Source organism: Mobula hypostoma, chromosome 3 (genome assembly GCF_963921235.1).
Source record: "Mobula hypostoma chromosome 3, sMobHyp1.1, whole genome shotgun sequence".
NCBI lineage: Eukaryota > Metazoa > Chordata > Chondrichthyes > Myliobatiformes > Myliobatidae > Mobula > Mobula hypostoma.
In genome coordinates, this window is record NC_086099.1 from 94,348,467 (window position 1) to 94,374,353 (window position 25,887).

At 43.1% G+C, this 25,887-nt stretch overlaps 1 protein-coding gene across 5 annotated transcripts in view; it reads right to left on the reverse strand.

Annotated features, from left to right (window-relative positions):
* sec31a (SEC31 homolog A, COPII coat complex component) overlaps positions 1-25,887 on the reverse strand; it is an 88,737-nt gene that overhangs the window by 29,790 nt on the left and 33,060 nt on the right. For 4 of the 5 annotated variants that reach the window (XM_063043453.1, XM_063043456.1, XM_063043454.1 and 1 more), the window contains exons 10-20: positions 25,148-25,300; positions 22,771-22,995; positions 17,713-17,787; positions 17,455-17,508; positions 13,579-13,653; positions 12,731-12,827; positions 11,017-11,195; positions 10,799-10,925; positions 8,127-8,272; positions 6,368-6,541; positions 5,937-6,119 (exon numbers count right to left, since the gene is read on the reverse strand). In XM_063043453.1, the coding sequence (XP_062899523.1) occupies positions 5,937-6,119; positions 6,368-6,541; positions 8,127-8,272; positions 10,799-10,925; positions 11,017-11,195; positions 12,731-12,827; positions 13,579-13,653; positions 17,455-17,508; positions 17,713-17,787; positions 22,771-22,995; positions 25,148-25,300 (1,488 nt within the window). The remainder of the gene's footprint in view (positions 1-5,936; positions 6,120-6,367; positions 6,542-8,126; positions 8,273-10,798; positions 10,926-11,016; positions 11,196-12,730; positions 12,828-13,578; positions 13,654-17,454; positions 17,509-17,712; positions 17,788-22,770; positions 22,996-25,147; positions 25,301-25,887) is intronic. The other variant, XM_063043455.1, reaches the window with a different exon arrangement.

Consider the following 25,887-nt stretch of genomic DNA (forward strand, 5'->3'; position numbering starts at 1 on the left):
CCCGCTTGACCTTTCCTACACACTTGGCTTCACCTATCACCTTCTCTTCCCCCCACCATTATATTCTGACGTCTTCCCCCTTCCTTTCCAGTCCTGAAGAAGGGTCTTGACCCAAAACATTGAATGTTTATTCATTTCCAAAGATGCTACCTGGCCTGCTGAGTTCCTCCAGCATTTTGTCTGTGTTGCTCAGGGTGAGCCATTTTCCTGTGAACAAGTGTCATTTGCACTAATTTTTTTTGCCATTTATGTCTTTGCACTGTATGTCAGCACAAATCAACCAATTTCCTGTCATCACGTCAGTCTGATTCGGATTCTAAATTCTTACAGATGCTATATAACATCTCTCTAACTGAATTTACTACGCCAGGATTTTATGTCATGCTTATAATAGTAACGTTCTACAGGAAAAATCCAAGCCAACATTTACTAGAGCAACACACACAAAATGCTGGAGGAACTCAGCAGGTCAGGCAGCATCTTTAGAAATGAAAAGTCGATGTTTGAGGCCGAGACACTTCATCAGGAAAACTTGCTACAGCTTTTCAACTTTCTGACTGGCTTGACAACTCTCGTCTCATTTATCAAACATTTCGATGTTTCTTTGTAAGATGCTGTTATGTACTGTGTCGATGGTGACTTGTTCATTCCTGTTCCCCTATAAGTCTCCCTACAACTGAGCTGCTGGTAGATTATGCTAAATAACTGATCTTAATACTATTGCGGGGGAAAAAAAATTCCATTTCAAATTATGTTCCTAGGTTGAATTAAGTCTTCAATACACAATAAAAACAGAAAATTCAGGTCAGGTAGAATCTTTGCAAAGAGAAACTCAGTCATCAGAATGAAATGTTTAGTTCCCCTTTCCATAAATATGGCTAACTCGCCAAGTGTTTCAAGCATCTGCTGTTTTTTTTCCTCTCTATACGTAGTTGACCTGCTATACATTTATCTATACACTCCAGGCATTTATCTAATGATTATTAGATAAATGATTGAACTAAACAAGAGATGAAAAGACTACTTGGCTCTTCGTGCCAGCCCAGCTCTTCAAAAGAGCGGCCCAATTAGTTTCAGTCCCCTCTCCTTTCATTACAGCATGGCAGAATGTACCCCTTCGATTATTTATCCCTTTCCCTTTTGGAAGTTAGTAATCAATCTACTCCCAGCACCACTGACGGCAACGTTGAGACATGCTCCGATAAGAGTGAAAGCAGCTGGAGACACACATGCTCTGCTGAACTCCAGCTGTTAAGGTGCAAGTTAGCAGGACGAAAGCAGCTATTAAAACATCTTACAATCGCTCGAGGTGTTCAGTAAGAATCAGAGCTTGGTTATTGAAATAATCGGATGATAAATAAGGATGCTGAGTTCCTTGCGAAGGCAAAAGACCCTGCAGCAGATTGCAGCAAGATCTGCGTCAAAAACAGAAATAAAAATTCTTCAAATAATAACCAGTTTTCATATGGGAGAATAAATCATCACCCTCCAGGCGACAGTTATTTCACAATCCTCTCGGGTAGCTGGTCTGCCTGTTCTTCATCTAGATTTGATTTCATTAAAGTGCGTCAACCTTTTTGCACAAATCCAGTGTGTGATAAACTTCTGCACAAAATGAAGCAATCACTGTATGACTGAGCATCTCGTGTTTGAGGTAAGGGCTTTAGGGAAAGCACATCAGTGTTGCACTTGGGTTACTGGAGGTTGAGAAAGGGGAGGGCAGAGGTCATCCCCACCTCTCTAACTACTGGGCAGGAGCCTACAAGTTGGTTTCCTGATGCCTGCCTGATCTTGCTTCCACCTCCAAAACCAAATGGCACGAGTAACTGAGGGCAAAAAGAAAAATCTTTAAAATTTTGAGATAATATTGAAAATGATGCAAGCAGCATTTTCAAGAGAAAAAGGAGGTTAGCAATCTTCCTCAGATCCTTCATGGAAATTGTTCTTGGTTGGATAGTCCGAACCATCTGACTCACTCAACTGTACAGGGTCTCAACGGGTCTGAACAGCAAAAGGCTTCTGGTGGCAGAGAAGAGGTTCTTCCCCAAAACTTCCCCTGCTCAGCCCCGCCTAATGGTGGGAATGTTGTATTGTTATTGTCAAAGGGGAAGCCTTTTAGGACCGAGATTAGGAAAAACTTCTTCACACAGAGAGTGGTGAATCTGTGGAATTCTCTGCCACAGGAAACAGTTGAGGCCAGTTCATTGGCTATATTTAAGAGGAAGTTAGATATGGCCCTTGTGGCTAAAGGAATCAGGGGGTATGGAGGGAAGGTTGGTACAGGGTTCTGAGTTGGATGATCAGCCATGATCATACTGAATGGCGGTGCAAGCTCGAAGGGCCGAATGGCCTACTCCTGCACCTATTTTCTATGTTTCTATGTAATATGTTATTGACTTCAATAAACAACTCCAGCATTCAGATACATACAAATCGGAATGAAAGCAAATGATATAAAGCATTTAAAATATGAAAACAAAATATAAAAAGCACATGGATTAAAACCTTAAAAATAAATAAGTTATTGTCCTCCCTTTGCTTCGTACCTCAAGCCCCAGGGAAACGGAACCCCATGGCAATGCCTGGGAATCTCCGTGAGACCAGGCCCCGGGGTTGGTATCCTTACAGCCGAGCCAACAGGCTGGCTCAATCCTGGGAGCCGAGCGGTCAGTTCTATGCTCCAAAGTCAGTGACTTGCTTTGGTTTCGACAGCTGAATGCTGGTGGTTCCAAGTGGAACCCATACTAACGTCGGCACAATGTGGCCTTCTAACATTTACCCTTTTGATGTGATCGGTAATCCACAGTGCACTTACGGAACAGACCGTTTCAATGTAATACAAGCCTAGCCATTTTCTTTAAGAATAAACTACTGCTGAGAATAAGCTTCATTGAATTCCTCAGGTGCTTTCTGTGACCTTCCATCCAAAGAACAGCAACTTACAATCTACTTTCACTGAGTTTACCAATTATTTGTCTTCACACTCATATTTCATGAAACTTCCACTCCAGCAGATTATTAATAAATATTACTGTATAAAATATGTAAAAACTTAAAGAGAAAATAATGTCAATGTGAAATACCCCTATTAATAACATTATATATTACTTAGTTAAAGGAGATCAACATTTTTATACCAAAGAAAACATATCCAAACCCTTTTTGACTGCCTATTTTTCTGTCATTTGGGATTGTTTAAAAACTCTATACAAGTTGTCATTTCATTACTTCAGTAATTTTCCTTTGCATCCTTTCCATGGGCCTGACATATTTTCTAAACTAGTGAACACGAATGCGCACAATATTCTGTGGTTGAATAGATGGTTCACTGACGGTTAGGATTACCACTGTTACTTCAGAGGCCCATTTTTAAATATGTTCATATTTATCCTTAATTTCTCTCTGGCTTTTTGGGTTTAACAACGTCATATAAAACTTTTATTCTCCTTTCCAACATGTTTCTGTTGAATTTCATCTGCCTATCCAGCATATTAAAAAAAAGTTTAAGGCTCTTGCAACAAATTGTCTTCAAACTTCATACAATCAGCAGTCACTGTTTTTTCCCCTATCAAGCCACAATTTTCTCAAAACAAGCCAATCTATCCTTAACTAATCCACATTTTTCAATACGAATGCTCCTCCTACTTTGTATTACATCTTCCAGAACTTAAACACTCACATTCACTTTGTTGATCTAGCTATCTGATCCCCATTTCTATTTTCTTTTTAAACAAAGCTCAAAAAAACAGCCTCTCTTCTGTGGAGTCTATCTACATTTCTTGTTGCTTCGTAAGGCATCCAATGTAATGAAAGACCTCACTTGCCTAAGGTATGCTCTCTTCTCTCCCTCCCAAAAGCCTGAAAGCGTGTCCCATTGTGATAACACAACTGGACGATAAGATGAGCCCTTGACCACGGTCTACCTCGTCATGGCCTTGCATCCTATTGCCTGCCTGAACTACACTTTCCCTGTAACACTTTATTCTGCATTCTGCTTTTCCTCTTGTCCTACCTCGATGGAAGATATGGTGATATAATCCACGCAAACACGAAGAAATCTACAGATGCTGGAAATTCAAACAACACACACAAAATGCTGGTGAACGCAGCACGCCAGACAGCATCTATAGGAAGAAGCACAGTCGACGTTTCGGGCCGAGACCCTTCGTCAGGACTAACTGAAAGAAGAGATAGTAAGAGATTTGAAAGTGGGAGGGGGAGGGGAGGGGGAGATCCGAAATGATAGGAGAAGACAGGAGGGGGAGGAATGAAGCTAAGAGCTGGAAAGTTGATTGGCAAAAGGGATACAAGGCTGGAGAAGGGAGAGGATCATGGGATGGGAGGCTTGGGGAGCGGAAAGTGGGGGGGGGGAGGGGGGAGGGAAAGATGTCCACTTCCAACAGGATCCCACCACTGAGCACATTTTTCCCTCCCCCGTCTTTCTGCTTTCTGCAGGGATTGCTCCCTACGCGACTCCCTTGTCCATTCGTCCCCCCCATCCCTCCCCACTGATCTCCCTCCTGGCACTTACCCTTCTAAGCGGAGCAAGTGCTACACATGCCCTTACATTTCCTCCCTTACCACCATTCAGGGCCCCAGACAGTCCTTCCAGGTGAGGCAACACTTCACCTGTGAGTCGACTGGGGTGATATACTGCGTCCGGTGCTCCCGATGTGGCCTTTTATATATTGGCGAGACCCGACGCAGACTGGGAGACCGCTTTGCTGAACACTTACGCTCTGTCCGCCAGAGAAAGCAGGATCTCCCAGTGGCCACACATTTTAATTCCACATCCCATTCCCATTCTGACATGTCTATCCATGGCCTCCTCTACTGTCAAGATGAAGCCACACTCAGGTTGGAGGAACAACACCTTATATTCCGTCTGGGTAGCCTCCAGCCTGATGGCATGAACACTGACTTCTCAAACTTCTGCTAATGCCCCACCTCCCCCTTGTACCCCATCTGTTATTTATTTTTATACACATTCTTTCTCTCACTCTCCTTTTTCTCCCTCTCTCCCTCTCACTATTCTCCTTGCCCATCCTCTGGGTTCCCCCTCCCCCTTTTCTTTCTCCCTGGGCCTCCTGTCCCATGATCCTCTCATATCCCTTTTGCCTATCACCTGTCCAGCTCTTGGCTCCATCCCTCCCCCTCCTGTCTTCTCCTATCATTTCGGATCTCCCCCTCCCCTGCCCACTTTCAAATCTCTTACTAGCTCTTCCTTCAGTTAGTCCTGACAAAGGGTCTCAGCCCGAAATGTCGACTATACCTCTTCCTGTAGATGCTGCCTGGCCTGCTGCGTTCACCAGCATTTTGTGTGTGTTGCGTGATATAATCCATAGGGATGGAGTGCAAAACAAAGTTTTTTCCCACTTTACCGCAGTACATGTGACAATAATAAACCTATCCACAGGCTTAAAGTGACCTTCCAGTCTCCTGGCAATACTTTCAAATCCAAAGCCATCTCTGAGATTGCAACTCAAAGCAGCCTGTTTCCATTATCACTAAGATGCACACTATTAGTCCTATTTCGACTCGATCTTAATGCATAATAATTCTCTTGCCCAATAGCCCCTGTGTCCTTCCAGTTTTGTAAATGTATTCTTCTGTGAAAACTGGGAACATCAGACAATTACAGACAGAAGTGACTTAACAGGGGCATCAGCAAACAAATATATTGGGACCTAGATTTATAATATCACATAGCTGGAGTTGGCAGCGCCTAGACATTAAGCTCGATTCATTCAGTGTAACTGGATATGACACTTCACCTTATTCATATATCACCTCGAATGAGCACACGCCCGATTCTCACAAGGAATTTCCACCAACAGAAGACGAACATTTTCCCATTTCATTTACATCTCAGAGAATATAAGAAGTTCTACGTAGGTTGTGCTAGCCTCGGGTGAAAGAGAGAGAAGCGGTCTTACCTGTGGGTAGTACTGTTGGGTGGGGGCTGAAGGCTGCACCTGTCCTTGGTTGAGTGAGTGACCTAAACCAGCACTGCCTCTCGGAGCTTGATGCTTCACGTAAGAGGAAGGAGCCGATTCCTGCCCTGCTACTTGTTCACCCTGGGCACGGAACAGTCTGTCACGTAAATGTAGGATTGTCATCTTTAATTTTAAAAAAAGAGAAAAAAAACTCACATTATCAAAATTGCATAGACCATCTAAAGGTAGTGGTGTTTTCTTTTCGTGCTAGCAAGCTTCAAAACAGTAAACAAAAGCTTCACAGCAATAATTTGACAGACGACCAATAAAAACAAAAGATTATTCATTGTACTTTTGGTTGCAAAATTATTCCATATTGAGCGGCAGACCAAAGTCTACGAATGTAGTAACGTGTCGACTTGCATCAGTACCTGATTTGCGTCAGTAGGCAGATAAGACAAAGCAGCAGCTAAACTTCCCTGGGCTGCCAGCAGACTCGCATACTGACTCATCTTCTCTGCTAGGACGGCCCCTACTCCGTTGTTGTGTGCTCCCTGGGTAAGTTCGATGGCTTTACGCAAAATCACCACTTTCTCTATGAGATCCTGAAAACATGGAACAAAATAAAAATGTACAATGTCAAGATCTTGGCCATGGAGAAGTCTCCTCCTGTTAGATCATCGGTTGGAATGATGCATTGGGTAAGGCATAATGTCAACATTAAATAGAGTATAGTATAGGAAGGCTTGACCCATTTTTATAACACGCCCTTGCAGAATTCCTGATGCACAGGACTGCACACTTTCATTATGTTAACCCCGCAGTGTCATTAACTGCTGAGGTGATCTGGCCAATACACAATGCAACTATGACCTGCTAAGGCAGCTGGTCTTAAGAAACTTAGCTCCCATTCCATGTGCAGGCTCTCAGTCTTAAGAGTGCTTCTTACCCACACATCAGTGGTGAAGAGTAGCCCAGACCACTGGCATCACTGCATCAACCCCTCCGTGTAAGCAGAAAAGTCCACACTAAGACTGGAGAGATCGTAGCCAAATTACGTTCACACCGACCTTTTCCATTTGAATAGGAAAATACATTCTTCTATGACTTAGCTTCTCAAATACAAACCTTTTTAAGAGACCCTCCATACTTGGAACTTATCACACTAGTAGTCAACTCTGTAAACAGTTTTTAACATTCCAACAAATACTTTCTTGATATTGAAGTCCAATCCAAAATAAATCAACAGACGAGAGCTACTAACATCTTGTTCAATTGCAAACATTACGTTGCAGAGTGAAAAGTGTTGTCTTTCAGAAAGCCTATTTTTTTAAAAAAAGAGTCTCCCATTACCTAGCAGCTTGGGGGAATTTTAAAGAAATTATGGCATAATTCAGAGAAGTGAATTCTCCCAGCAAACCAATTATCTTTACTCTCTGAACCAGTCCAACACCAACACATGAATTTGTCACTCACGCCTTAACCTTTGTAGGTTTCTTGCTAAGTGGAAAAAATTATCATTACATTCTAACACAAGATCAGAGCTAAGAGTAAGTAATCAGGGATGTTGGAGAGATACCTAATCAGATATTGTGTAAATACTTAACACAGAGCTGTTTTCAGCACTGCAAGAGGCCAATGCACAGTGCCGTGGAGTGAAGGGGTAACTCGAGCTTTCAATTCTAGCTGCACTGCTGTTAGGAAAAGCGAGGAGTGAAACCCCACAATCTTCCCGAGGAAAAGATTAAAGAGTGGGACTGGAACGTGAGACAACAATAGGTTTTGAAATCTTCCTGTCTGGATTTGCACTATGGCTTAACTTAGATGCTAATATTATGTCATCTAGTCTGTCTTTAGCCAGATGTCACAACTAAATCTTCTCTGGGAAGATGAAGCTGAAAATCACAGCTATTTCACACCATTTAAATAAATGATCATTGAACACGAACTAATAAGGATGAGCAGTCATGTGTGAAACCAGTTTGGAAGGATATTTTTCACCTTAGCAAGTCAAAGGTAGTGCCATCTGGGATCTGCACTGAGATTTTTTTTTTCTTTTACAAACTAGGGAAGAAGTCCCACTGCAATGAAATTCGTCAAAACATTACCTTTAAAAGAAACTATCACCATCTCCTCTTGGAAAATTAAAAACAGAACTGCATCGCCCAAAGGAATTTCAGCCAGACTAACCTGGAGAGCATGGGGAGAGTTACCATTCTGAGCTCTATCCCAGCAGGCAACCAGCTTCTCCACGTTACCGGCACAGATGTAGCACAGGCAAGCTTGAGCTTGAAGGCTGTTGTCCCCTTCTCTCTCCAAACGTGCACCCAAATAATCTTAGGTGAAACAAACAACAAAGTTTTTTAAAATATCCGCTTTTTGTTTAACTTACTTTCAATTTGTACATCTATCTGAGAGAGCCATTCCCAGATCCGTGGCTAAGAGTGTAACCACACGGGTCCCCGGCAGATTAGGCTGTTTTCCAAACACACCCCTCCTTTCAGCTTCTGCAGTGTATTCCCCGAGTGAGTGGCCGACCAACACAGGAACCCACTTCACTCACTGCACACCGAGATTTAGAGAGTTCCAACAGACCAAAACATTGACATCATGACTGAAGTCTGCACTCCGAGGAGCAGTGCGAGTGAGAAGAGGTGCGCTGATCCAAATCTCTGTTGGTGTTCTTAGAGAGTTATACAGTGTATCTTTTAACTGCACTCAGCTGAAGAACTTTTACTTTTAACTCAAAAGGCAAATTTTACCTCAAGTGAAGCGACCTCTCCTAATTGTATGGAGGTACAGCTTGGAAAGAGGCCTTCAAGTCCACACACACTAAAGGCTGATTCATACTTGTGTGTCAAATGTACGCCGTAGGTATGGCATAGCAGCGTACCCTACGCTGTACTCTACGCCAACCCTATGCCGTAGCCTAACGTGCACCTCTCCCAAAATGTAACTACGCGTCGTGGCGTCGCAGACTGCAACAACTGTGATTGGTCCACTTGGTAGCATCGCATTTCCTCTACGCTGCAATAGCTTCCCATTGGGCGACTGAAGGGCAGGGAAGGAACTCTGGCTGCAATGCTTTCCATAATGCTTTACAGACCTCCGAAATTATGGAGGACCCTGTGCTTGACACCAGTTTGTAGCTAGCTGCTACAGCCTGTTGACCTCCACCTGAAGCTAAAAGTCGAATGGTGATTGCCAGTCTCTGATTATACTGTGCATACACAGATTGGAAATAAATGGTTGGAGACGATGAACCAAATCGTCAAATCTACCCGCCGACATCCAAAAATATTTGAAATGCATTTCCTCATCCATGTCTCTCAGTGGCCGGACAAGCACAGAAAATTCACCCTCCTTCAGTTTCAGTCGCCATTGTTTGAAGTTTGAGTTTCTTTGTGTTGAGTTTCAACACGAAGAAACTCAACACAGTGGCATAGAAACCCCACCGCCAACTAGCCTCTTGGCGGTGAATTGCAGAGCGACTCAGACACACCAACGCACAAGTATAAATCAGCCTTAATCCCTTTCTTTTATTTTTCTCACCTTCTCATCATCTTCTGCAGATTACACACCCCCACAATTAACCAACTAACCTGCATGTCTTTAACAAGCGGGAGCAAACTGAAACCCGTGTCACTGGGAGAACTTGCCAACAGGACCCGAGGCAGGGACTGAACCAGAGTCATTGGTGTGTGAGGCAGCGTCTCAACCAGTGACATCACCACGTAGCCACATCTAACTGACTCACAAATAGGAAGCTAGCACCTTGGAATTTAGGGTTCAATATCACATCAGCAGATCCATAAAGCATCTGGAGGATATTCCCATTTGACCTGTATCCTGCTGTAGCCTCAGACAAGCCCTTCCAATCCACAAACTATCATTTTTTTGTGTCATTTTCCTACTGTACCTCCTACATCCACAGCCAAGTCACTAACATACATCAGAACAACAAGGACACCTTAGACACAGACAATTTGCCCATTACTAATCCAAACTTGGATCCAATTAGTCATCTCACCTGTGCCTTAAACTCCTAGACGTGGGGTCTTGTCAAATGCCTTACACAGATAACACACACAGACCAGCCCTCATCTATCTCTTTGCCCATCTCCTCAATACCTCTGGCAAATTGTGACATGGCGTTTAGGACAGCAATGAAGGTCCTCCATCTCTAGCAGTGTCAGGGCTTTCTTCACCGTGTCAGTAGCTTCCTCTTGGTTTTCACTACTGACAGCCGAGCAGAGACTCAGCAATACCGTCACACTCAGATGTAGAAGGATTCTTCATCGCTGTTTCCATAACGATTTTGTTTGACCGGTCAGGGTCGTTAGCCCTGAGCTGAACCCCTAAATCTGGAGGACCAGTGGACCACTCTTAGTCTGTCTTCTACCCTTTGATCTGTTTGGCATGGGTGACCCTACCAAGAGCCAAAGCATGAAGCCCTGACTCCAGCCGACAGAGCTCTCTGAGTCATTGAGGCACACGAGCTTCCAAACCATGATAAGGGTGTGATCCTCCTGGAGGACCTCCTCAACAAACTCACAGATTTCCCTGACAAAAAGCAATGCTGGCCATCCTTGTCGCTGCCACAAGCTGAATTACACAGGGACAGTTTGTCTTCTGCAAGCTACCGTCATCCACACAGGCATCGGAAATAGTGATACCAGAAATTCTGAAATAAATACAGAAAATGCTGGAAATACTCAGCAAGTCAGTCAGCATCTGTGGAGCAGGAAACATTAACATTCCAATTGCAAAGAATGAAACTTTATAATGAACATTCATTGTTTACAGTCAGTTAGAGCTAAGATGGCAGATACTTCAGAACACAGGGCAAAGGGACTACTCACCACAAAGTGCAGCAAATTCATCAGGCCCAGCGTACGTCAACAAGGCAGCCAAAGCTTCTTTCCAATTCTGAAGATCACATGACTGCAGAATTTCTTCCCAATCCCGCGTCACCACAGCATCTATCAACTAAGTTTTATATTCAAAATTTAAGAACAAAATTCTGCGAAAGTATTGTAATAAAGAATGACATCAGTGATCAAAAAGAAAGCCATCTCACCCTGGTGATCTTGCTATTTGTTTTGGCAAAGTATTTTTTCTGTGTCTTGGCCAGCAGTTCCTGCCCGCCGGCTATTGCTAAAATGATGGCGTCAGCCATTCGGTTATCATGCAAGCAAAGATCAACGGCCCCTTCAAAGTTGCCCGTCAACAAAGCCTGTGTGATCAACCCATCAACATCTGTGGAATGGAAAGAGTTTGTCAAAATACATCCTTCTCACCAAAATGCCTTATTCCAAGCTATAGACCACTGCCACAGTTTAGCATCAAGCTGAATGATTGCTCCAGTGTATTTTAAAAGAGGCGTTGGGCTCAGTCACCTGTCTGCTCAGGAGGATATCAAAGACCTTGAGGCACGACTCTCAGGACAACCTCTGCCGGTGACCTGGTCAACACTGTCCCCTCAAGTACTGCCGTCAAAAACAATCCACTGTGTGAAGCTCGTGAGACCATAATCTGCATAAATTATTGACTTATGGTGAAGTGTCGAGTTCTAAAAGCAATCCATTTGGTGCACAGCGCCTGTGACATCCCAAAAACCTGATATGCAAATTCATTCCTCCCTTTCCTACACCAACGTTTACACAGATTTGAAGCTGTGTCACTTGCACTATTAAGCTTTGAAACAATGGTAGGCTCATGATACAAAGCCAAGAAAGATGCTCCTCAGCACATAACTGATGAGGGAAGCTTGGAGTAACTTGAAAATCTGCCAACTCTGTGGCTGTCAGAGCATTTTGACTTTCCCTTCTAGCCTCTGGCTCACCCTCAGATTTCATGAAGTCTTCAAAAGCCTCACAAGATGGCTGTCCTGAAGCTGCAGGAAAACTCCTGCTGATAGTCCAACTCCTGCTGTATATTCAGGGAAGGGAGACCAAGACATCTTCTCTAAGCCACCTAACAACTAAACTGTCATTTACTGGGCTGAAGTGTGTGCGCAAGGTTAAAGGAAATAGTCGCATTCACAGAATTTGACCTTTTGTTGCTTGCATAGGAGAAAAATTTTTAAATTAAATGCAATGAAAGACTCAATTAAATCGGTACATTACAAATTTTAGAAACTGATGTTCTGAGGAATTGGTAGTCTGATAACAGGAAATAATCTCTGCCAAGAACATCCACACAGAACCAGTAACTAGTAATAAATGGAGAAACAAAAAACAAAACCACATGCATTTTGCTCGAATAATATTGCACCTATTTTATCTGCAGATATGCAGTTTGTCACGCACAGAGCTTGCTACACAGACCAAGTGGGATTTCCTTTAAATGTTATTACATCAAAAGGAAACTTTACTAATTTAATGATCGTTAATGATGGTGGTTGAATTCTCTGGATTTTATTGTATGGATTTAAAGCCCGAATAATTTCTGGGAAAGCTATTATTTGTTTATTATTCCAAGAAAATTATTTTATGAAGCAGAGGCAAATATTCATTCTAGTAAGAGCTAATGCAAACCCAATGAGTCAAAATGACCTTTCTCCTTGCATGTTATAAATCTGAAAAACACACAGGATTTTCTTGGAGAACCTGATGATTATATCAACCAATTTGGAGATGCGGTTTGCTGGGTTAATTATTGAGCAAAAATGTTAATTATGCAATAAAGCATTAATTTTTGTCCTAACTTTTTCACTCTATTCAATGACAGAAAGTTTACTCTGCCATTACAACTCATCTGAACACAAATCAAACTTTGTACAAACTAATTACCTCCACTAATAGAGATACTGAATTTTGGTTCTTTCTCAACTTGCTTCTTGGACGTTGTCTTATCCTCGTCCTCGTCCTCTCTGTGCTCATTTTCCACCTGTGGGCATCAAATACACACAATATGAAAACAATCACAAGCAGGTTATCATTGGTACTCATATTTAAAACACAATCCACCTTATTCCATTCTCTAAAGTTTTGAAGGGCATGATTGTCAAGAGTTGTAACTCTTGAGATGAAAATGGGCATCTGTTACACTGCAGTCAGAATACAAGGTTGTCAAACACAACCCAACTCCAAATAACAATGTGCAGGCCTAAATGTACAGCCCAGGTAGATTATCCTTTTCCCTGATGGTCAGGCAGTGAGCGTTGGAATCATCAGAGCACTCAAAGAGGAACGTCTCGATTTACAGTTTGATTCCATTAAAGGCTCAAAGGTTTAACTGAGTCAGCCGAGTAACAGCAAAACTGACCTCAGCTAGTTACAGGAAAATCAGCTATGGTTCCCAAACCAGATCACGACCAAGGAATTCTAGTGTTTCCTGCTTCCTGGAAATGTACACAGCAGCAGGAAAAGATACACTTGCCCTAAATGGCCCCTCACGACGATTAGGCGCAAGTGTCATTTACTCGAGGTACCGGAGGACAAAGTAGCCCATCAAAGTGTCAGCATCTTCGTGGAAGGAAGAGGAAGGGGGGCAATCCCATTTGAAAACAAAATATTCAGATCTTGGGTCAATACTTAACGTCTCCAACACCAAACACAGGTTTCTGAACACTAGTACAACCAGCACACAATATTATCATATTCAGATTGACAAATGACAATAGGGATTGATGTGATACCTCCCCCAGGCACTGATCTTCTAAAGCAGGGCTGTCTTCAGCATTCTCTGCTGGCTGCTCAGAGTCCCTGGGAGCCTTAAAGAGGAAGGGTTATATGACAACATCAGAAGGAAGAGCAGGAAGCACAAGCCAAGCCAGAGATAACAACGTCTGGGATCAAAATAAGATTATTCCACAAGTGATACAGATCATAATACCCGAGTCTGTCAGTAAAACATGGCACTCAAACCATTGAGATACTGGCATTCGTTCAGATCATCAACTGTGATGATTCTAAAGACTTACTTAAAAACATTAATATATTACAATGCATTAGCGGTCCGCGAGATGATGGGGCATTGTCTTCCCCCTCCAAACTCAGCTCCATCCTTAGGGGATGTAGGTCAATGGAAAACTATTACTTAACCCAGAACTGCACTGGTATTGATCTTGGAAGGACCATAGGACGGCTGATGTGACAAACACTCAAACCCTAACTGGATTAGTGTCACCACCCTGAGAATGAAATGCAGCACCCAGATTCGTTCTGGATCTTCTCCTGTCGGAGAGAAATCACTGCTGATACAATAACTTCCCTTATATCACTGCACAAAATAATCAAACCAAAAAATAAAACTACATATTTAAAAATAAAATAGTGAGATGCTCAAATAGTGGTAGTATAGTTTCAAACTCAATGCAAAGTTGAATGTGTCAGAACTGTATCTCGCTTCTGAGCTTTAAAACATGATGGCACTACTTAGCGTGTTGGTTTTTATGGAGCTGACATGCTCCACACTGGAGAAGTTTGAATATTCAGTTCAAGTACACCTGATGATCAGCTTCCCCTATTTGGATAGGCCAATCAGAAACAAAATTACTTAATTGCCCACTGTTAACATTGCCATTTTAACCCATTTGCCCCAATTGCAACAGCCATTGAGATGTCAGGATGCCGTACCAGCCACCTTTCACCTCCAAATTTAAAACCTCCTTTGGTACAGCAAAATTTTATGCCCTCGACTCTGCCTTACTATTTACTCTCCCAGAATTCAGGAGAATATTCTTAACTGCACTAATGTACTTTGCCCCGTTTACCACATCAGCCACCTTGGGATGAAACAACCCCAACTCTGTATCATCAAACTCGGATTTAAATTCATAACACAAAGATAAAAGCCATGCCCAATGAAACCGCTGGTTTAAATAACGATTTTCAACTTGTGGAATAATATTCATCCCATGATCTGTTCAAGGATGCTAATATTCAATACAGATCAGACAGATATAAATTAACCACTTTTTCAGGTTACACAATTATTTGATTTAGTAATTGGTACAATTTTTAAAAAGCTACTTCATCAAATCAAAATTATGAACTGAATAGTAGAGTGCTGCGATTGGAGAAAGAAAGTAAAGAGAAATAAAAGGTGTTCAAAATCACACATGGTTTGATATTTAAATAGGGAGAAACTATTTTCAACAATCAGTGATTTGGTGACCAGAAAGCAAATTTAAGTTAGGTTAGAAATGAGATTTAGATTGGAAGTAGTTCAGTAGAATGCTTCATTGAGGAAAAGTGTTGAAATCACGATCCATAATGGATTTTAAAAAGAAAATTAGGAGCACATCTGAAATCAAGAATTTCAAAAGAAAATAAGAAATTATAATCTAATTGCTTGAAGAAGAAAATTCATTCAGGGGTTAGGGACAGATTACACTATCATTCCCTAACCTGCAAAATTATAGAATTTTACTGTGAACTTTCCAACTACCTAAACTAAAACACTGCAAAAATTAAAGAGTACCAACATGTCTTCCCTAAAAATAATTAGGAAACTTTATTTCTTGTAATAGTCTTAATTCCAGGAAATCAATCTTTATTTTAGTTTCAACCAAGTTGAAAGACTATAGTATTGGGTCTATTATTACTGGAGGACATGAGGAGATTAACAAATATGCTGGGATGTAGAGTCACGGAAATATATCGTACAGAATCAAACCCATTGCCACCAATCCTGCATTAATCTATCTTTAACCGTCATCACAACACAGCAATTCAGGCATAACTGTGACCAGTAACCAACACAAACAATGTCTGCCAAAGGGTTTCGGCCCGAAACGTCGACTGTACTGTTTTCTATAGACGCTGCCTACCCAGCTGAGTTCCTCCAGCATTTTGTGTGTTGTTATTGCTTGGATTTCCAGCATCTGCAGATTTTCTCTTGTCAATGACTAATCCATCTTCCTGGTTCTTACTTGTCAAGACTTCTTCCAATGCTGACACCTTGTGCACCCCCTTCCCTTTGTCCCTCCATTGGGAGGTATGTCTTCAGCCTTTTACGCCAACGGATCTGAAAGCTCCCCCCTTTTAATATTCTTAAAAACTACCTTCTCTACCAAGTGTTTAATTATCCCATCTTGTTGACCAATCATCAATGATCTAGCTTCTACAAATCACTGCACAACTCTTAATTAATCAAAGCTTGCACTTTATAGTCGCTGCACAAACTATGTTGATCCAGGCCAACAACTTAAGACACAAATTCTACTTTTCCCTCTGTACCAATACTAACTCAGACCACTTCTCCAACTTATAACACCGAAATAGAGAATCTTCCATTAGCCAAACGATTGATCCTTTTTCTCCCAGTCCTTGGCTTGGGGGTTCTTCCTTGCGATAGTCTCTGGAGTTCTCGCTGCTTTGCATTCGAAGCCCTTCATTCTTATAACCTTTCCTTATCAGTTCAAATGCTGTGCTTCAATCTCATTGGCTCGAGGTCACCTGCCTGACCTGTGTCAGGCTCCCATTGGATGTCATGCAAGACAGCAGCAATTTGTTGCCCCTTTTGCGAGTGGCAACGTGCACATGCTGCTGAAGGGTCTCGGCCCAAAACATTGACTGTTTACTCTTTTCCATAGATGCTGCATAGCCTAATGAGTTCCTCCAGCATTTTGAGTGTGCTGCTTGAAAAATCTGTCTGCAGATTTACTCGTGTTTGGAACTTGTAATTAATGTCTCTTTATTCTGAATCAGCCAGTTACCAGGCTCGAACTACTCAGGTCAGGCACAGTCTCCCCTGTTCATAAACCTGCAAGTTCTATCGTAGCAAAAAACCCCCTCACAAATAACTTCTTATTTGGAAATTATCTCTAGTTCTGCAGATTATCAGAAGCGTCACTGTGTCAACTTTAAAGCACCTTGATAGGATCATTCCTGAGTGCACAAGACAGCTCACAAAATAAAGTTTACAAAACAGCTGCACAAAACAGCAGCCCCCATTCCTTCAAGCACATGGCAAGAACAAAGGCAATTGGTTTGTTTACTTCCACTGTCCTTGACTCATTAGAGTTCAATGCTTTCTTCCCTATTTTAAGAGCTTCATGACCAACAATCTAATTCCTCCTGCTTTGGCTCTCTTGGTATTTCTCGAATGTCTGTGGAGGTGTTGGTTCAGTTTCTGATTGGACAGCCTACCTAATTTAATCCCCACTGAGACCAATGTCTAGGACTACCTGCAGGACACAGAATGAGGCTGAGCCAACGTAATCTATTTTACAATCACAGCAACGTCACTAGTTTAACATAACAACGCAGAATACTCAGAATGAGTGGTGGTGACAGGAATCATTCAAGAGAAACTCCCGTCTGAGAAAGTTGTTAATAAACAGCAAAGAATGTTGCAACTCTAAAGGGAAGGAGGTATATATTTCAAGCAGAGGACTGAGGGGTTAACTTTATAATTCTTATGAAGAGCTGATACAGCTATAATGAGTTGGAGGACCTCTTCAATGCAAGTTGGAAATAAGCAGAGAACAGGACAATAGTTTTCCCATTTCACAGCCAGCACTGGCAGGGATGTGTGCTACATTTCATCCACTTTACACCATCTGTACCTGATCTGATGGAAGCCCGATCTTGCCTGCCCCACTTTGCAGTGCTGATGCAATCTAGAGTAGAAATTTTAAAAAAACATCAGGGTTAAATGGTGCCAACACAAGAGAAATGTGCTCAATTTAACTAGTACTTATCACCTGGCTCTCCAAGTACATTGTTAGCAATTAATCCTTTCACAAATAGACCCAATAATTACCACAATTTTCATCCAGCCTGTCTTTTTAATCTCAGATATTATCAAGAAATATTCTTCTTACCTTTTCTGCAAGTTCTTCTTTTTTGTATCCTAGAAGTTCCAGGTACTTATTGCGATGATCTTTCTCAAAGTTCACCTGCGTTAAAGACCAAGAAGTCAATATGAGCACCTGTATGTCCTACATTCTGAGCTAACCCAGGTAACCATGTTGTGTTACACCAGGGATGGCCAACCCGTGGTGCATTGAATGATTAGAAGTGGCGTATTGCACCCCAGTGATAATAATAAAAAAGTAAGCCTACTCACGCAAGAAGTATTAACCAAAAACCGATTTGTAGAAAAGAAAATCTCTAACAGGAATTCAAGCAGCTTAGAGCTAGAAATGGGTTTTCCTGAGAATAAATCTAAAACTTAGTGATTATTTTTAGCGATGTTATTATTTCATGCACATCTTTTGGCGAACGTTATCTTCTTTCACATTAATCTGTTTTCAATTTTTAAAAAAATGTTTAATGAGTCAAACTAGGAAAGAAGGACTTTTGTTCTGCAGTTGTTCCATAACTGTTCAATACACGTTTGATACTTGTTTGATCCTGAGGCGCCAGGCGTCTGCACCAGTGGTGCATCGCAGGTTTTTGCCAGTCAGTTTACAATTGACACTCGTGCGCTACGGAGCTGTGCTTTGTTCATCCTCTGTGAATATTTGCAGTTTTGTACTTCTTCGAAAATTAAGCCTTGTTTTTACATTCAGTTACCCATCACAGTGCAAAAGAAAATGATCAGAAGGAAAGCAGAAAGTGATAGCCTGAATTCAATGAACAGTGGGAAAATGAGTTCTTATTTATAGCCGGTCCGTCAGGAAAATTGTTGTGCATTGTTTGTGAAAACACTTTCTCACATAATAGAAGACATGCTCTTAATAGACACTATAAAACACAACATCAGACTGAAATAGAAGGAAAACTGAAGCTAGTGCTTGAGTCTAAGTTACGGAAAGAATATGTGATTAAGAAAAACAAAGAAGTCAAAAGAAGACAAAATATATTTGTTAAAAGTCTCATTAAGGTAAGTAATGTTTATCTTGTTTTTATATTAAATCATTATATCATGTAAAAATGCTAAATATGTCTATATTAACATATTTTTACAAGAATTGAATGGGGATATAGGAGTTGTATGGAGCATCTGAACTCGTGCGTGAAAAAGTTAACGCATGGAATGTAAAAGGTCGGCCACCCCTGGGTTATACAATCCAGCTAACCAGAAAATTTTAAATAATGGAGGTCAGCCAATTGCAAATGTTGGATTCATTATAAATAGAAACAGGAGTAGGCCACCTGGCCCATTGAGCCTGCTCCGCCATTTAATAAGATCACAGCTGATCTGACCACGGATTCATCTCCATCTACCTGCCTTTTCCCCATAATCCTTATTTCCCCTACTGTGCAAAACTGTATCTTAAGCACATTTAACGAGGCAACTTCTACTGCTTCCTTGGGCAGAGAATTCCACATATTCACTACTCTCTGGGAAAAGCAGTCCCTCCTCATCTCCGTCCTAAATCTACTCCCCTGAATCTTGAGGCTCTGTCCTCTAGTTCCAGTCTCACCTACCAGTGGAAACAACCTTCCTGCCTCTATCTCATATATCCCTTTCATAATTTGATATGTTTCTAAGACGCCTTTATTTCTTCAACCAAAGTGACCATACAGTTCCCTGCACTGTATTCCATCTGCCGCTTCAAAGCCCATTGCTTCTAACCTGCCCAAGTCCTTCTGCAAATTCCCTGCTTCTTGTCCCTCCACTTATTTTTGTATCATCCACAAACTTCGTCACAAAGCCATCAACTCCATCATCTAGATCACTGACATATGACGTGAAAAGCGGTCCCAACTTCGACAGAACACCTCTAGTCACCCACTAGCAGCTAACCAGAAAAAGCCCCCTTTATTCCTGCTCGTTGTCTCCTTCCAGTCAGTCAATCTTTTATCCATGCTGGTTTCGTTCCTATAATACCACAGGCTCTTATCATGTTTAACAGAGTCATGTGCAGCACCTTGTCAAAGACCTTCTGAAGAACCAAGTAAACAGGGACACTCCATTGTCTAACCTGCTTGTTATTTCCATAAAGAATTCCAACAGGTTGTCAGGCAAGATTTCCCCTTAAGGAGACCACGCTGACTTTGGTCCACTTTACCACGTGCCTCAAAGTACCCCAAAAACTCACCCTTCATAATGGAAGCTAACATCTTCCCAACCACTGAAGTCAGGCTAACTGGCCTATAATTTCCTGCTTTTGCCCCCTCCCTTCTTAAAGAGTGGAGTGACATTTGCAATTTTTCAGTCCTCCGGAGCCATTCCAGAATCTAATGTTTCTTGAAAGATCATTACTGATGCCTCCACAAACTCTTCAGCCACCTCTTTCAGAACCTTAGTGTAAGTCCATCTGGTCCAGGTGACTTATCTACCATCAGACCTTTCAGCTTCCTAAGCACCTTCTCCTTAGTAATAGCAACAACTCACTTCGACCCGATACTCTCCAGTTACTGGCGCACTGCTGGTGTCTTCCACAGTGAAGACCAATGCAAAATACTTACATTAGGTTTATCTGCCATTACTTTGTCCCCCACTGCAACCTTCCCAGTAGTCCAATGTCCTCTCTTTTACCCTTTATATATCTGAAGAACCACCCTCATATCACTGGCCAGTTTCTCCTCATTTTTCAACTTTTCTCTCCTTTTTGCTTTTTAGTTGCCTTCTGTTGCTTTTTAAAAGCTTCCCAATCCTCTAATTTCCCACTAATCTTTGCTATAATATATGCCCTCTCTTTTCCCTTTTTGATGCCTTTGACTTCCCTTGCCTCATCCCCCCTTTAGAATACTACTACTTCTTCGGGACGTCTCTATCCTGTACCTTCCTAATTGCCTCGTGAAATTCAGCCATCCTGTTCATGCCCCGTCCAATCAATTTTGGCCAACTCTTCTCTCATGTCTCTGTAATCCTCATCACTCCACTGTAATACTGATACGTCCAATTTTAGCTTCTCCCTCTCAAACTACAAAAGTGCAAATTCTAATATTTTAAGAATAATGACTCCTAAGGGTTCCTTTACCTTAAGCTTCCTTATAAAATCTGGCTCATTTCACAACACCACATCAAACACCAAAGGCCCATAAATCTTTCCCCTACTGAGGTCAACTATAAGCTGCTCTAAAAGAACACCATCTCTCAGGCATTCCAAAAATTCTCTTTCAGGATCCATCATGAACCTGATTTTCCCAATCTTCCTGCATATTGAAATCCCCTATGACTATCGTAACATTGCCTTTTCTATCTCCCTTTATGATTTGTACCTCACATTCTGTTCAGAGGCCTGTATACAACTCCCATCAAGGTTTTTTATTACCCTTGCAGGTTCTTTAACTCTACCGATGAGGATCCTATGTCACCTCTTTTTAAAGGATTTGATTTCATTTTTTACCAACAGAGCCACCTCAGCCCCTCTGCCTTCCTGCCTGTCCTTTCAGTACAATGTATATCCTTGGATTCTAAGCTCCCAACTATGACTTCCTTCAGCCACGATTTAATGATGTCCACAACATCATACATGCCAATCTGTAACTGTTCTACAAGTTCATCTACCTTATTCTGTATACTGCGTGCATTCAAATATAATGCCCAATCCTGTACTCATTGCCCTTTTCGATTTTGTCTCCCTGTAACACTGCAACTCATCCCACTGAATGCAGTTCTGCCCTACCATCTGCCTGTCTTTCCTGAGAGTCTCACTACACGCTGCCTCTACTCGTATACCAACTGCCCCAGCTTCAGCCCTATCACTCAGTTTCCCATCTCCCTGCCAAATTAGCTTAATCGCTCCCAACAGCTCCCACAAACCTGCACTCAAGGATATTGGTTCCCCTCGAGTTTGAGTGTAACCCGTCCTTTTTGTACAGGTCACACCTTCCCCAAAAGAGACCTCAATGATCCAGAAATCCGAAACCCTGCCCCCTGCCCCCTGCACCAGTTCCTCACCCATGCATTCATCTGTCAAATTATCCAATTCTTACCCTCACTGGCACACGGTACAGGCAGCGATCCAGAGATTGCTACACTGGAGGTCTTGCTTTTCAGCTTTCTACCCAACTCTCTATATTTTCTCTTCAGGACCCTCTCCTTTTTACTTACTTGCATTGTTAGTACCAACATGTACCAAGACTGCTCACCTGCCCTCTTTAGAATGCTGTGGACCCGATCTGAGACATCCCTGACCCTGGCACCTGGGAGGCAACATACCACCTGGGTGTCTCTTTAACGTCCACAGAATCTCCTGCTGTGGAATCCTTTATCATTACTGCAGTCCTCTTCGTCTCCTCCCATCTGAGCCAAAGCGCCAGACTTGGTGCCAGAGACCTGGTTGCTGCAGCTCTCCCCGGTATCCAAAACGGTTACTTATTACCGAGGGGAACGGCCACAGAGATACTCTGCACTGGCCGCCTGTTCCCGTTCTCTTTCCCTCTCCCGACACTCACTCAGGCACCTGCCTCCTGCAGCTTAGGGGTGATGACCTCCCTGTAGCAGAGATCTGTGCCAGGAGGGGGGAGTCCTTGGAGATTGCGGATGTTGAGGGGTAACTTTAAATAATTACTCTTTATTTAAATATCCTGGCTCTTTTGCAGGGAACAGTTACTTCATTCGGACATCAACTTGGACTTCTTCCCCTTTTAAGATTACCCTGTAATTACCAGGGGAAGAAACTGAACGCGGTTTAATCTGATAGAAGATTATACTGAGCAATGGATGATTCCTGACTTCCCAATTAGTTGCCCTGTTGCCCAAGGAGATGGAGAATTCCAGACAATCCACTGTTATGATTTTCAGACACTATGTGTATATACCTGTTCCATTGCTCACAAACTCAAGGTATTCAAACAGGTACTGCACAACTTTCAGGTTTTATATATAAAGAAATACAGAGACTTGGTCCGGACTATAAAGCTGGAAATTTAAACCGTGTGCTGCAGTAGTCAGCAGCCTTCCCCACAGCTACACAACTATATATCAGAGATCAAAGGTAACGCGTCAGGAGTCTAGCAATTCTTTCTCCACTTGTTCTCACCTTTAAGAACCCCCAGACATTTCTCTCAAAGTCCGTCTGGGCAGCATTAATTTTCGACTGGCAGTACTCCACAAAACTTCCCGAATGGATGGTATTCTGCAGCTCGTTGGAGCGGCTCAGGAGTTCCGATTCGGTCACCACTTGGCTAACAAACACTTGGAACGGGACGTCCTGCTGCTGGGGCTGGGGCTTTGTGTGCTGAAACGTGACCAGCTTTCCTCCAAACTTCGCAGCAAAACCGGTGAAACGTAAAGTGAACGAGAGAGAGAGAGAGAGAGAGAGAGAGAACACGCCACTGGTTAAGTTCATTTTACAGCATTGGCAAGTGCAAAACTAGAGGTCAAAAAATCAATTTAAACTACATACTATAGTATACAATTTGAATACAGCTGCAGTTTCACAGCGGCAGAAACTGCGTGACCTTTGGTATTGTCTGTCCAGAGTTTGTACGTTCTCCCTGTAACTATATGGGTCGCCTCCAGGTGCTCTGGTTTCCTCCCAGTGGCCAAAGACAGGAGGGTCTGTAGGTTAATTGGCTACTGTCTGTTGATGATGGCAGATGATGTTGATGATGATGGAGCCGATGGGAATGTGGGTAATAGCAGAGCAGATTAATAAGTGGCACGGCATATAAAAAATACTGAACCCACACAAAGGGTTTGTCAAGCAAACTCACCCCATAGATGGAGGGGGAAGTCTTCCTTCATAACAAAGAAGTAAACTGAGGAAAATCTAAAATGGAAGGTTAGCACTGACTGAGATCAAACGGCATTAAAATGCAACATGGTTGTTTCACTGCTGATTCAGTAACAGTTCAGTAGCTGAGTACATCACGAGGTTTTCTTCAGGAAGGTCCCAGTTCAAGCTACAAAATGCCAAACTCAACAGGGTAGGTGGTGAAAACAGCCTAAGTGGGCTCTGCACATCAATTAGGAATCAGAGGGAGATACAGTACAGAAACAGGCCATTCTGCCCATTGAGGACACACTGACCATCACCCACTCATCTACACCATTCCTACATTAAGGTTTCAATAGGTACATTTAACGTCAGAGAAATGTATACAATATACATCCTGAAATTCTTTTCCTTCGCAAACATCCACGATAACAAAGAAGTGCCCCAAAGAATGAATGACAGTTAAATGTTAGAACCCCAAAGCACCCCCAGCTCCCCCTCCCAAGTACAAGCAGCAGCAAAGCAACGATCCCCCTCCCCCACCAGCAAAAAAGCATCTGCACCCCTCACCAAGCACTCAAGCGTGCAGCAAAGCAACAGCAAAGACACAGACTTTCAGTACCCCAAAGACTACTCGTTCACCCGGTATTTGACATACCGCAGGCTCTCTCTCTCCCTAATAAGGGAAAAAGAGGTGTCCCCGTTTCACCCATTTATTGTAGTTCCCACATTCTCGCCCCCGATTCTACACACCGAGAATTTCACACAGCAGCCAATGAACCTACCAAACTGCACGTCTTTGGGCTGAGAGAGGAGATCAGAGCACCCACGGGGGTCGCAGAGCGAACGTGCAAACTCCAGACAGACAGCTCTCGAAGTCACGGGGTCTCTGGCAGGGTGAGGCAGCGGCACCATCAGCCGCGCCCACTATGCCATCCTGACCAGCCGCATCCACTGTGCCACCCTGACCAGCCGCACCACCTGTGCCACCCTGACCAGCTGCTCCCCCTGTGCCACCCTGACCATCTGCACCCCCTGTGCCACCCTGACCAGCCGCTCCCCCTGTGCCACCCTGACCAGCCGCTCCCCCTGTGCCACCCTGACCAGCCGCACCCACTGTGCCACCCTGACCAGCCGCACCCACTGTGCCACCCTGACCAGCCACGCCCCCGTGCCACCCTGAACAAGCAGAGCTGCTCGTTCCTGGCAGCTGATAAGGACTCCAGGAGTCAGGCAAAGGTGGGAGCAGCCTTAACGTGACGGCTTCGGCAGTCAAATTCTGCCAGTGTTCGTTGCCCCACATCACACACAAATCCTCTCCAGCAGAACACAATTGTTTTTATTTATTGAGATTTCGGCCCTTCGAACCGCATCGCCCGGAAATCCCCCAATTTAATCCGAGCCTAATCACGGGGCAATTTACAATGACCAATTAACCTACCAACCAGTAGGTCTTTGGACTGTGGGAGGAAACCAGAGCACCCAGAGGAAACCCACACTGTCACGGGGAGAACGTACAAACTCCTTACAGGCAGTGCTGAGAATTGAACCAATGTCGCCTGTACTGTAAAGCGTTGTGCTATCCACTGGGGAACAACTAGAGATATTAGATTCATGGTCCAGAATGGAGGAAGGAGAGCTGGAAAAGATTAGGCATGTTCTAAATTATACACCCCGTCGTAGATTGCAGAAAACTTACGGCAAACGTAGCTCCCACGGGACGGCGGATCCACTTGGGTGGCTTCTTCAGGGGCAGCATAGTACTAGGCTGAGTGATGGACTGAGGGAGCTGCAAGGGAGGGAGAGCTTGTCCCGTACCAAATGGATCCAAATTCCCAAAGGAAGAAGAAATCTAACAGAGGGGGGAGCATAAGTGCACAGTTAGCGACAAGGAGAGGTCAGGTAGGAATTCAGATCAATGCTTACACCCAGATCTCTGCTGAATCCTGTACTGATAATGCTCTCGCCTACAGTGCCTCATCCATTCTAGAAGCAAACAGGTGACAGTTAGTAACAGTGAGGAGGTTTGCACATCTTGCTTGGGCAAACTAAACAGCTTAATCACTGCTTTTCACCTGCACAGCGTCTGTTACCTGTCAATAAAAAAACAATCTTAACACAACTACGAAAGTCAGCATTGAGATGCAACCCAGGTAGGGAGAAGATACCGACGAAAGCTGAGATTACACACATCAAAGTTGCTGGTGAACACAGCAGGCCAGGCAGCATCTCTAGGAAGAGGTGCAGTCGACGTTTCAGGCCGAGACCCTTCGTCAGGACTAACTGAAGGAAGAGCTAGTAAGAGATTTGAAAGTTGGAGGGGGAGGGGGAGATGCAAAATGATAGGAGAAGACAGGAGGGGGAGGGATGGAGCCAAGAGCTGGACAGGTGATAGGCAAAAGGGGATACGAGAGGATCATGGAACAGGAGGTCCGGGAA